This window comes from Sceloporus occidentalis, unplaced genomic scaffold (genome assembly GCF_023333645.1).
Source record: "Sceloporus occidentalis isolate IW3139 unplaced genomic scaffold, rSceOcc1.0.p SCAF_8, whole genome shotgun sequence".
Classification (NCBI taxonomy): domain Eukaryota; kingdom Metazoa; phylum Chordata; class Lepidosauria; order Squamata; family Phrynosomatidae; genus Sceloporus; species Sceloporus occidentalis.
Genome location: NW_028316988.1, coordinates 8,270,517 through 8,282,147, shown reverse-complemented (window position 1 = coordinate 8,282,147; position 11,631 = coordinate 8,270,517). Strand labels below are relative to the sequence as shown.

The 11,631-nt window shown below is 44.8% G+C and overlaps 1 protein-coding gene across 1 annotated transcript; it reads right to left on the bottom strand.

The window, feature by feature from the left end:
• Window positions 1–230: 230 nt before the first annotated feature.
• On the bottom strand, window positions 231–10,998 carry LOC149307774 (uncharacterized). The gene is made up of 13 exons (XM_089536809.1): window positions 10,929–10,998; window positions 9,907–10,044; window positions 9,016–9,202; window positions 8,153–8,400; window positions 6,862–7,036; window positions 5,654–5,754; window positions 5,156–5,242; window positions 4,272–4,400; window positions 3,504–3,626; window positions 2,505–2,669; window positions 1,279–1,446; window positions 852–1,012; window positions 231–296 (listed from the first exon to the last, which is right to left on the bottom strand). The coding sequence occupies exons 1-13, from the start codon at window positions 10,996–10,998 to the stop codon at window positions 231–233; spliced, it is 1,818 nt and encodes a 605-aa protein (XP_089392935.1).
• Between the last annotated feature and the right edge of the window lie 633 nt (window positions 10,999–11,631).

The following is an 11,631-nucleotide window of genomic DNA, read 5'->3' as shown; positions in this document are numbered from 1 at the left end:
TTTGGTGAAGTCATCCATCAACGATTTAAGTCTTCCTAAAATTGGTTCTTGGGCATCTTTCGACACTCAATAGATGTCTCTTGCGGTAGCAATGCAGTCGGCATCAATTCTGGGGCTATCGGCATGTTGCTATGCCAGCTTCCATTGCCATGCAGAAGCCCAAATGATAAAAGGTTAAAGCTGGCTTGTTGTTGAGATCCTTCTTGCCGCTTCAGTGGTCTGTTGGTTCCCTAATGGATCCGTCTCCTTGATGTTATAGATTCAGAGGATTTAGGCAGGTATTTGCAGAAAGCCTCCTGTGTACAAAGTAAAACGGAAGAGAAGAAGAAGGAAGAGATAAGGGGAAAAAAAGAACGTCCATAGCAAAAATTGTCAGCGTATTGCAAAGCTTTGCAAAACCATGATACGGCTTGGCAACGTTGGCAGGGCTTGGGGCAAATGTTTTGCTCTCTTAGTGTGAAAAAAAATGATGGAGGATGAATATTATTATTATTATTATTATTATTATTATTATTATTAGCCCACCTCTCCCTTCAGATCGAGGTGGGTTCCAAAAATAATACCAAAAAATTGTACCGTCTTTGCCAAATTGGGAAAGTTGGAGGGCATGTTATATTAAAAATGGAAGAGGATTGCTTTAAGGAAATCCTAAGTTACACATCACAGTAATTTATTTGTAGCAATGATGCTACAAGGACATTTCGGGGCAAAACCAGTCCCTTGTTTACAGCTCAAGACCATGTCCAAATAGAAACGTTTCTTACAGGTTTTCTACTTTTGCATCCCACTAAGCCACCTTTAAAATAATAATAACATGATTTTGTTACATCGATGCGTTTGTTGTTCCTCACCGGGAATCCACAGGAACCTTCCTCGTATCTGTGGCCGCTGCAGTCCTTGCCTCCGTAGTTTGGGGCAGGATTGTCGCATTGCCGGCTTCGTCTCACGGCTCCTAGTCCGCAGGAAACTGGGCAAAGGGTCCAAGATGACCAAACGGACCACTTGCCATCCACTGTTGCAAAGAGAAAATATTTAATGCCCAATGTAACAGAGCTGGGTGGCCCAGAAGTCAGGGGTCCAGGGATTTGTAGTTTGTTGCAGCACCAGAGCTCTCAGAGAAGGCTGAATAGCTCACAAACTACAAATCCTAGAATGCCATCACATTGAGCCACAGCGGTTAAAGTGGTCTCAAACGGCATTCATTCTGCAGTGCCAATGCAGCCTTTGATTTTCAATACGAACTCCGCAATGCTCCTCTTTATCCCCCAGTGGAAGTACCTGGACACTGGACGTTGTCGCACATGGCGAGCTGGACCTTGTCCCCTTCGCACGGCATCCCTCCTCTGGAAGGGACAGGGCTGTCGCACATCCGAATCCTTTTCTTGATCCCCGAACATGTCTCCGAACACATTGACCAGGGCGACCATTCTGACCAGTGGCCGTCGACTAAGGGAAGGAAGGAGAAATAGGTTGGCTGCTAAGCAAGTCTCAGTGTCAATTCTCTATCAAGAACTTCTCCACCACTGAGCCTCATTGTATTCATGGCTTGTCTGCCACTGAGCTCCAGGGTTTCAAATAATGGGACACCGAATAATGCCACAACCCGTTTCTGCCAAAGGATGGACCTTTGTGGAGCAGAGGTGTCACATACACCTTTAAGGTGTCACCTGACGTGGTCCGCACCCCTTGCACCTTACTAGGGACACCCCTGTGTTGCTTGTTTTGGTTAATGTACAGCAGCCACAAGGTTCTGAGTTTGATCCCTGCAGGGCTCCAAGGTTGACTCAGCCTTCCATCCTTTTGGCAGTCAATAAAATGAATGCCCAGCTTGTTGGGGGCAATTGGTTTAGAGATTATAAACTGCATATAGAGTGCTGAGTTCACTGATAAGTAGTATAGAAATGTACATGCTATTGCTATTGCTATTGACTGCTTCTGCCAGTTGCTAGACAAGTCATGGACTCTCCTTGCACCGTCTCTTTATGGGATGTTGGAATGAGGAACCCTGGCTTGTCGATAAGCTAGAGTCATAATGCAAGAAAAGACACTGACATACAATTCTGACTTGCGTGGAGACAAACAAAGCCAGGTTTGGGCATCGCATTAAACATACAGTTGACAGAAAGTCCTGACTTGCAGCAGGGAGCCAGGCATGTGCAGTTGAGCAATGTGCTCAAATGTGCTCCCTTGGTCATAGTAACTCAAGGGTTTGCTGTTGTTGGCACACTAGTTAAATGTCAGTCTTGCGGCCACAATGTTGTGAGTTGGATCCCAGAGGGCTCCAAGGTTGGCTCAGGCTTCCATCCTTTTGTAGGTCAGTAAAACTGAGTGCCCAGCTTATTGGGGGCGATTGGCATACAAGTTGTAAACTGCTTAGAGAGTTCACTATGAAGGGGTATACAAAGGTACATGCTATTGCTATTGCTATTGCTATTGCTATTGCTATTGCTACCTCCCTTTATGATCTGATACGGTTCCCATTTAAGACGCGAAGGCCATCTTACTGGGGCAAGGTGGGAGGTCAGGGCACAGCTTGAGGTCGGCAGAAGGGCCCACGCAGCGCATGCCACTCTCCGGATGAGTGCACCAGCGGATCCGCATCCGGTTCTGAAAGCCGCAGGTGACCGAACAGGCCGACCATGGAGACCAAGGGGACCAGGTGCTTTTGGCTGCAAAGAAGAAGAAAAACAGAAGTAGTAGCAGCAATAGCAATAGCATTTACATTTCTATACCGCTTCATCATGAACTCAGCACTCTCTAAGCAGTTTACAGTCTGTAAGCCCATTGCCTCCAACAAGCTGGGTACCGATTTTACCGACCTACGAAATGAGGGAAGGCCAAGTCAACCTTGGAGCCCTGCCTACTCTCTATTTGGTTTCTTAAGTAATAATAATAAATAGCCTCCTCCTGCTTAATCGTCGAAATTCATCTACCAAACTAAGCATCTCCCCTATTATTAATATTATTCCATAGTTTAATACCCACTAATAGTAATAATAGTCTTTCCCCTCTTAGTATTCTAAATTCCTCTACTAACTTAAGCATCTCCATTATTATTAATATTATTCCACAGTTTATAAAATGCTGTAATACTCCGTTTTATAAAACTGAATTGATTTATGGAAGTCCTACTTCCACAAGATCTGAGGATGCGTGAAAAGAGGCATGCAGCAATTTCAGGGAGACAGGCCACGAAAGAGCCAGTGAGATGCCATATAAGTTAAATGGAGCCTCCATATACAGGAGGTTAAGCCTACAAAAGCTCATGCTGCCAACTTCTTTATTTCAGCCAATCTCAAAGGTGCTGCAAGATCTCCATACACAGGGACAGCATATCTCTGAACACTGTTTGTTGGAGAGCAAATAGTTAAGGAAGGAGACTGATGTATAGACTGTATCAGAAACAGGACACTGGTTAAGATGGACCTTCAGCCTATCCATGGTTTTCCTGCATGCCTTAAGGAAAGACTTCCAACAAATATCAGGATGGTTTGTGTCATTACCTTCGCAGTGGATGCCGTCGCCGATAAATCCACTTTGGCAAATGCAGGAATAAGAGCCCAGGGTGTTCAAGCATGTTGCCTCTCGGTTGCAGGCGTGGGTTCCTCTGGTGCATTCATCTATGTCTAAAAACAGAGAAAGGACATCAAGCCTTCTTTCCTAATGTCAGAACGGTAACCCCAGCTCACAGCATTGTTGGCACCTTAACAGTGATGTGCGAGCTTGCAGGCTCCACAGTCCCCACATTTCTCCAGGCTGAATGGCTGCTTGCCATGTTGGTTGTGGATGGGGGATTCTGGGCATTGCAGTCCATTTTTCTTTTGGTACAGCATTGAAATGCAATTCCCAGAATTCCCAGGAAGAATGAACTGGAACAGAGGAACCAGACCTCTTGTGTCCAGCGCAACACAGCGGACTGAATGCACAAAGTGGACCCAAACAGTTCAATTTCTGTGAAGCATAGAAAATTCATCTCTGTACATTTTGCCACTGAATTATGCTTTGTTGCATAGGACAAATCCTGGATTGGGAACGTATCCATCCTTGTCACAGTGACTAGAAACTTGAAGAGAGATCTTGTAATACCTTTGAGACTCACCGAAAGAAAGAAATTGGCAGCATATGTATCTGAGCAAGTATACATAAGTCTATGGAAGATCGTGCTGCCAACTTCTTCTTTCGGCGAGTCTCAAAGGTGTGGCAAGATCTCTCTATCCACTGATCCTACAGACTAACACGGCTATATCTTAGGAACTTGAGGTTCCCTCTACCTATGCAGCTGAACAGTCCGTCTCCTTCCAAACCTTTTGGACAGCGGCAAAAAAAGGAGCCGTAGGTGTTGACGCACTCGGCTTCTGGCAGGCAATACTCGGGCATCCCTTCCTCGCATTCGTTTACGTCTTTAAGGGAGAAGAGATAAAATGAGGTTACATGCATGATGCGAGCAGGTCCTATGTTCGTATAGTTTTGCATTTGTTCATTTAATTGTGCATTTGTTCGTTGAGTTTAATTTTAATTGATTGTACGTATTTATATTGTACTATATAAATAAAGCTTAATAATAATAATAATAATAATAATAATAATAAGTTTAGCATTGTAGCACCTCCAGGGTCTCCATCCATGATGCTTCCCATCACAAAACTATCTCAGGATGATAAGCGAATTGACATTTGATTTTGTCATTTTATATAAGGGACACCATTTTATATAAGGGACACCTTTTTACTAGGCCTTTGTATGTACTGGGAGGAGAGCCAAGGTAGCGTAATGGTTTGAGTGTTGGACTATGACTCTGGAGACCGGGGTTCGAATCCCAACTTGGCCATGGAAATCCATTTGATAACCTTGGCCCAATCACACTCTCTCAGCCGCAGAGGAAGGCAATGGCACACCATGCCAAGAAAACCCCATGATAGGATAACCATAAGTCAGAAATGACTTGAAGGCACACAACAACAACAACATGTAATGGCACTTGAGTATCCATGGATTTGGGAACCAAAGTCCCAGTGGATACCAAGGCCCTACTGTACTGTTAAATGAAAATAGTACTTAGTTGGTGGTTGTAGTGTTATGAGTATCAAAAAGGACTTTTGTATCCAGCTCTATGAAAGCAAAGGCGAGGCAAGAAACCAAGCTCACAATGATTTACCGACACAGTGCACACCGTCCCCCACAAATCCCGGCTTGCATTGACACTTCGGCCCATCAGGATCCATGCGGCACATTTTGCTGATATCTGGCAGGAGATACAAGGATGCAAAGACGCAAAAGTGAACAAATGTGTGTACATGTCCCCCGACGGAACGGTCCATTCAAATTTCTCTGTCGTCTAAATCCCAAATATTGATCTGCCTTGCTTTCGTTGGCGCTTGGGAGTGCAAAAGCCAAGGGCATATCCATCTTCTGATCATCATTTAACTACAGCATGAATCTATACCCGGCTCTTCAGCCAAAAGGCTATCAGAGCGGCTTAGTCCCACTCTCTTAGCCTCAGAAGGAGGCAATGGCAAACCTCCTTTCGACAAACCTTGCCAAGAAAACCCCATTATAGGGTCTCCGTAAGTCGGAAACGAATTGAAGGAACACAACAACAACAATAACATTAATGTCTATGAGAAGCGCAAAGGGATAAAGAGAGATCTCCTACCCTTCTTTACATGGAAGAGCCTCTGAGCTACCAACACGCGACCGGGAACTTCAGGGCTAAAATCATAGACCAACGCTCGGATATAGCCAAAATGATGATCCCTGGGGAAAGAAAATAGAGGAGAAAAATGACCCAGACTATTTTGGAGACCTGAAAAGGCAAGGGGTTCACTCTTCTCTTTTTCACATACACATGCATAGTTTCAAGATTCAAAGACATGGCCATGTTAGTCTGGAAAATCAGTCTGCAAAGGGGTCTTGTAGCACCATTGAGACTAAGGACATTATCGCACAACGGAAACTGGAAGTCTAATCCAGTGGTGTCCCAGACACAATGATGGCTATTCGTGTTAATTCGTGAGAGATTATCACACCCAATCGATGGCAATGGGAAGTCATTCCAAATGCAATTCCAAGTCAACCCCAAAATGAGTAAATTCGGTGAACTAGTGAATTCACAAATGTCTGGAAGAAAGAAGCTGAGAGCAGTTAGTCTCATTTCTCCAGTGCCAATGCAGCCATATAGTCTTTCCTCCTTGCACCCAAATCAGCAGCAGAACAGACCTCCTTTGGCTGCTAAGATAGAAAGCAGATAAGAAGAAGGACAATTCATTTGGATGTGATGCTGGAGAAGAGTGCTGAGGATCCCATGGACCCCCCAAAAGACGAACAAATGGGTCCTTGAACGGATCAAGCCTGAAATCTCCCTGGAAGCCAAGATGGTCAAGTGGAGGTTGTTGTACTTTGGCCACATCATGGGAAGACAATAATGCTAGGAAAGATGGAGGGATGTAGAAAGAGAGGAAGATTGCATACTAGATGGATGAACTCCATTAAGGAAGTCATGGGTCTGAATTTGCAAAACCTAAGCAGAGCATTGGGAACATTGGGAGGCTTGGAGATGTCTCATCCACAGGGTCACCATGAGTCTGGATCAACAACAACGGCAAACATTATGAGAACTCACACTTCCCAACCTTGAGTAACCCTTTAGTTTACACACACTCATGCAAATATAAGTATGAACACAAAGCATGAGTAGAAGGTTCAGCGTTTTGTCAACCTGGGCCAAAAAATCTCCTCTATCTTGTTCTCCAGAGCTTAGCAGAGACCCTTGTTCATCCTTGCAACAAAAGTGGTTACAGAAATGGGACGTCGGCGAACCCCTTTCTCTCTTTAGGTGGAAAGCCCCCAGGGTGGCAAGCGTACATTAATCTTCCAACCTCAATCCCTTCCACGCCTTCGGCCAGGACCGTTGCGCGGCTGTCCAGGAGGGTCATCGTCCGAGGCTCCTTAGTCCACCTGACAAAGCTGGATGGCGAAAGCTGGAGGTACTGGGACAACTGGATGGCAATGGCTTCTCCTTCCAAGAACTCGCCCATCTCTAGAATGACCAAACAAGAAAGCAACCCAAACACCATTCAGTTTACTTACAGCAACTGATTCACCAGAAGAGCTTCTACAAGCAAGAATCTTGCTATATCCCAAGTGGCTTTCATGCATCTCCCTTGTTCAAAATGCTTGGGACCAGATGTGTTTTGGATTTTGGATTTATTTCATTTTACTTTTTGGATTTTGGAATATTTGTACTTATAGCAGAGAATTGTTATCTGCTGGGGTTTGGTTCCAGGATCCCTGTGGATACCAAAATGCATGGATGCTCAAGTCCCGTTAAATATAATGGTATAGTAAAATGGTGCCTTATAGATAAAACAGCAAAATCAAGGTTTGCTTTTTTGGAGTTGCATATACAGTCGTCCCTCCTAATGTGCGGATCTGGGATCTATGGTCTTGAATACTCATGAAGGGGCAAGCTCTGTTGTTTCCAATATGTGCGCCCCTGGGCATGTGCCCTATTCAAGCCTATGGGGCTTGGATATGCGCAAGTCTCTGTTTTTGCAGGGAGTCCAGAATAGATCCACTGTGAAAACAGAGGGTCAACTGTACAGTATATGTATGCATATGTGTATGTATGTATGTGTTCCTAGTGGAATCAATACTTCCACTAGTGCAGTTGCCGAAGCTAAATGCATGCTCTCATTCTGAAAATGCACCACTAACAGGTTTGTGCCATTCATCACTATGGGCTATCTATCTACCTAGCAATCCTATCCTATCCTATCCTATCCTATCCTATCCTATCCTATCCTATCCTATCCTATCCTATCCTAGCCATGGATGGATGAATCTATGGATAAAAAAATCCATGGCTATGGAGGACTGACTGACTTTTCAAGTCATGGATGGTTGAATCCATGAATAAAGAATATGTGGATATGGAAGACCGACTGAATTTTCAAGCTCTGGATGGTTGAATCCATGGATAAAGAATCCATGGATTTGGAGAGCTGACTGTACATAAGGAGATAACTTGGAGATTGGACCCAAGTCTAAATATGAAATTATACTGTATGCAAGCCATGGGCATGCATACTTTCCCTGAGCATATCTACTCAGAATCTAATCCACAATCAGTCAAGTGAATGCAAGGTTGACTTACCAATAGGCATGCTATCCAGCACAAAGTAGTATCTCAGGCGGGAAGGATTCAATATCTCAAAGGCCGTCAGATCGTACGCTTCCGCCTTGGCCGGTTTGGCAGGGGTCGGGTGCCGTTTCACTTCTGCCCAGAATAGATTTGGGTAGAAATCATCCTCTTTGATTGACAGCAGGGTCAGGGCCTGGCCACGGTTGGCCACGGAAACCCATGGGATCTTGTTCACCACGGGCACCAACCTTCGCCGATAGCTGCAATGCGACCACAGAGAACCAAAGCAGTTGCACTGAGCAAAATCCTGAAAATGCACCATTGGTATGGGCTATAATGACAACATGAGACACTAGGCAATGGTGCAAAGATGAGACTTAAGAATATATGGGTAAAAATTACTGCTGTCCAGCATTGCTCTTATTCCATCCATCCATCCATCCATCCATCCATCCATCCATCCATCCATCCATCTGTCCGTACATCCATTCCTCTATTTTTATCCCATACTTTTCCAAAGGAGCTCAGGCTGAAATAAAGATGACCAGTGGCTTATATCCTGCCTTTTTAGGGACTCAACGGGACACAAGTGAATGCCATGGCACATTTCTGCCCCAAAGTCCCATGTTTAGGGAACAGTGGTGTCAACTTAGGGAGCTGGGCATGTTTAGCCTGGAGAAGGGAAGGTTAAGAAGGGATATGTAAAGGTTAAGAGTTGATAGCAATGTTTTAAGTATATGAAGGGATGTCACATTGAGGATGGAGCAAGCTTGTTTTCTGCTGCTCCGGAGAATAGAATTCAATGGAGCAGTGGATGCAAGCTACAGTCAGGTTTGGAGACAAAAAGAGACGGAGAGATTTGGCTGCAAACTTACCTATTGAACTGTGGGCTTTGGCCAGAGTAGAATTTGTACCATCTCACTACATAGGAGCGATGGTTGTCCGAGGTGGAGACCGAGATGCTGAAGGTGACTTTCTGTTCTGTTACCTTGAGAAGACAAACCTGTGTTCCCAAGCTGTCACAAGCCGATGTGTTGGAAACGGCGATGTGCAATCCAGGGTCTACGGAAGGAACAAAAGCAAATGCATTCTCTGAAGATGCCAGCCACAGATGCTGGGGAAACATCAGGAATAAACTCTTCTAGAACATGGCCACATAGTCCGAAGAACCCATAAAAATCTATGGATGCCGGCCATGAAAGCCTTCACAATAATATTCCCGTTTGATGGATGCGGTGCATGAAGGTTGAGGTGGTGGCGGTGGTGCATTCATGGCCATGCGACACACCTGAGATAGAGCTGGGATTTGAACTCAGTCCCTTCCGGATCCAAGATGATCTCTCTCACAATCTTTCACTCTCTCTCTCACACACACCATTAAAAGTACCTCTGTGTGATAAAATTTCATGTGCAATATTGTGCATTTGAGCAACTATGGGTTTTATATCATGTCATAACATTTCTGCCTTGCTAGGTCAAACTGGACAACGGCAAATGCTCAGTTGTGGCCATAGTCATTGACAGAGAGGCGGGAGATGATGATGATGATGATGATGATGACGACGAGTGTCCCCTAAAATCTATGGCTTAGTCTGCATTTGCACTGCAGAATTAATGCAGTCCAACACTGCTTGAATGCCATGGCTCCATGCTATAGGATTCTGGGATTTGTAGCATGGTGAGATATTTAGCCTTCTTTCCTTTCTATTAAAATATTAGGATCCCAGTCCTGCACTCCCAAATGAATGCACATATTTCAGACTTGCCTTGGCAGATGCGTATCCCATCTCCTTTGTAGCCTGGCAGACAGCGGCAATAAAAATCGTATGTCAGCTCATCTTGTTGACAAATCGCTTTCTGGTGGCAATGAATCTCCCTGGTGATGCATTCCAGTTTATACGGATCTGAGCAGAGAGAGCGAGGATGACAAAAATACGCTTATCACCCATGTATACCTCATCTTTGAGCATGAAGATGCATAGCTTCATTGCTGCAGTGTGGCATGAACAAGGAGCGCACTCGTGTGTCTATATATGTGCTGTCAAGTTGCTTGCTGATGTATACTGAACCCATGCCTTTCATCGTCATGTGCCTTCAAATTGTTTCTGGCTTATGGCGACCCTAAGGCAAAACTATTGTGGGGTTTTCTTGGCAAGGTTGGCTTAGAGGAGGTTTGCTGTTGGCTCCCCCTGGAGCTGAGAGAGTGTGACTCTCTTGAACCTAGTCTCCAGAGTCATGGTCCAACCCTCAAACCGCTATGCCATGCTGGCACAGATCTTGCCAAGAAAACCATGCCATGATAGGGTTGCCATAAGTCAGAAATGACTTGAAGGGACACAGCAATGAAAGTCATGGGGTCACCATAAGTCCACAAGTGACTTGAATTAGCTTATACTTTGTAAACTGCTTAATACATCGGTAAGCGGTATAGAAATGTACTTGCTATTGCTACTGAAGTTGAAAACATTAGGACAAGAGGATGCCCACATTCCAGGTGAATTGCATCTCCAACAGAGCCGCATCAGCCCTGGGTTTGCAAGACCTGAGCAGGAGCATTGATGTCTGAGGTTCTTGGAGGTTTCCCATTCATAGGGTTGCCCTAAATCGAAGGCAACTTGGCTGCACATGGCAGCGGCAACAAAGGATGAGGTTAGAGATGGTCATGTTCTTATTGAACTATAAGTTGTTCGGATTGGCTTCCTGACTAAAGTGCACTGCATAAATGCTTCAAATAAATAATCAAATGGTTGGACTTGGATATGTGTATTTGTGTGCTGAATGGACTTACCTCGGATCTTGCTGTGTGTAGTGAGAAGGCGGAGGAGGAGAAGGAGAGAAGCCAGGAGACTGGGCAGCATCTTTACTTAAAAAGACTATTTTTGTATGTAACCTGCATTTTCGAGGTTACAGTTGGGACTTATGAGGTCCCTGGTGGCAGTGTGGCCCCACATCTGCTGGCTAGACCCATCTGGAGATCCTTGTATCAAAGCTTAGCATCAGAGATGAAGAAGTTCTGTTTCAGTTCTAATGGTTCTGAAGGTTCCAATTCCAAGATCCGAAGCGCTTGAGAACTTGGGCCAACGTTCAGTGGTTCTGTGTCACTGAGCAGCCACTTCCAAACAAGGTTGCTGAGGATTCCTTTGAGGAAAGGTTGAGCAATTGAGCCAGAACAGTTACACACCCTTGATGCCAACGCTGAGTATGTTTAGATTTATCTACTCAGGCAAATGGATCACAATAGCAACATCAATCATAATGTCATGGTTCTTCTTCACTTGCTCCCTTGGAAAGGGAATGCATCATCTGCCAGAAATCCTGCTTAGCACAGCTAGATCAGTCTATATGTCAGCTTTCCAAAATGTATGCTTTCCAGCTGTGTTGGACTACAACTCCCATCATCCCCAGTTATCAGGTTAGGAAAAGCTACTCTACTCTGAAGGTTCAGTGGACCTCTATCTGGCATCAGAAGCGGCAACATTTGGGATACAGTG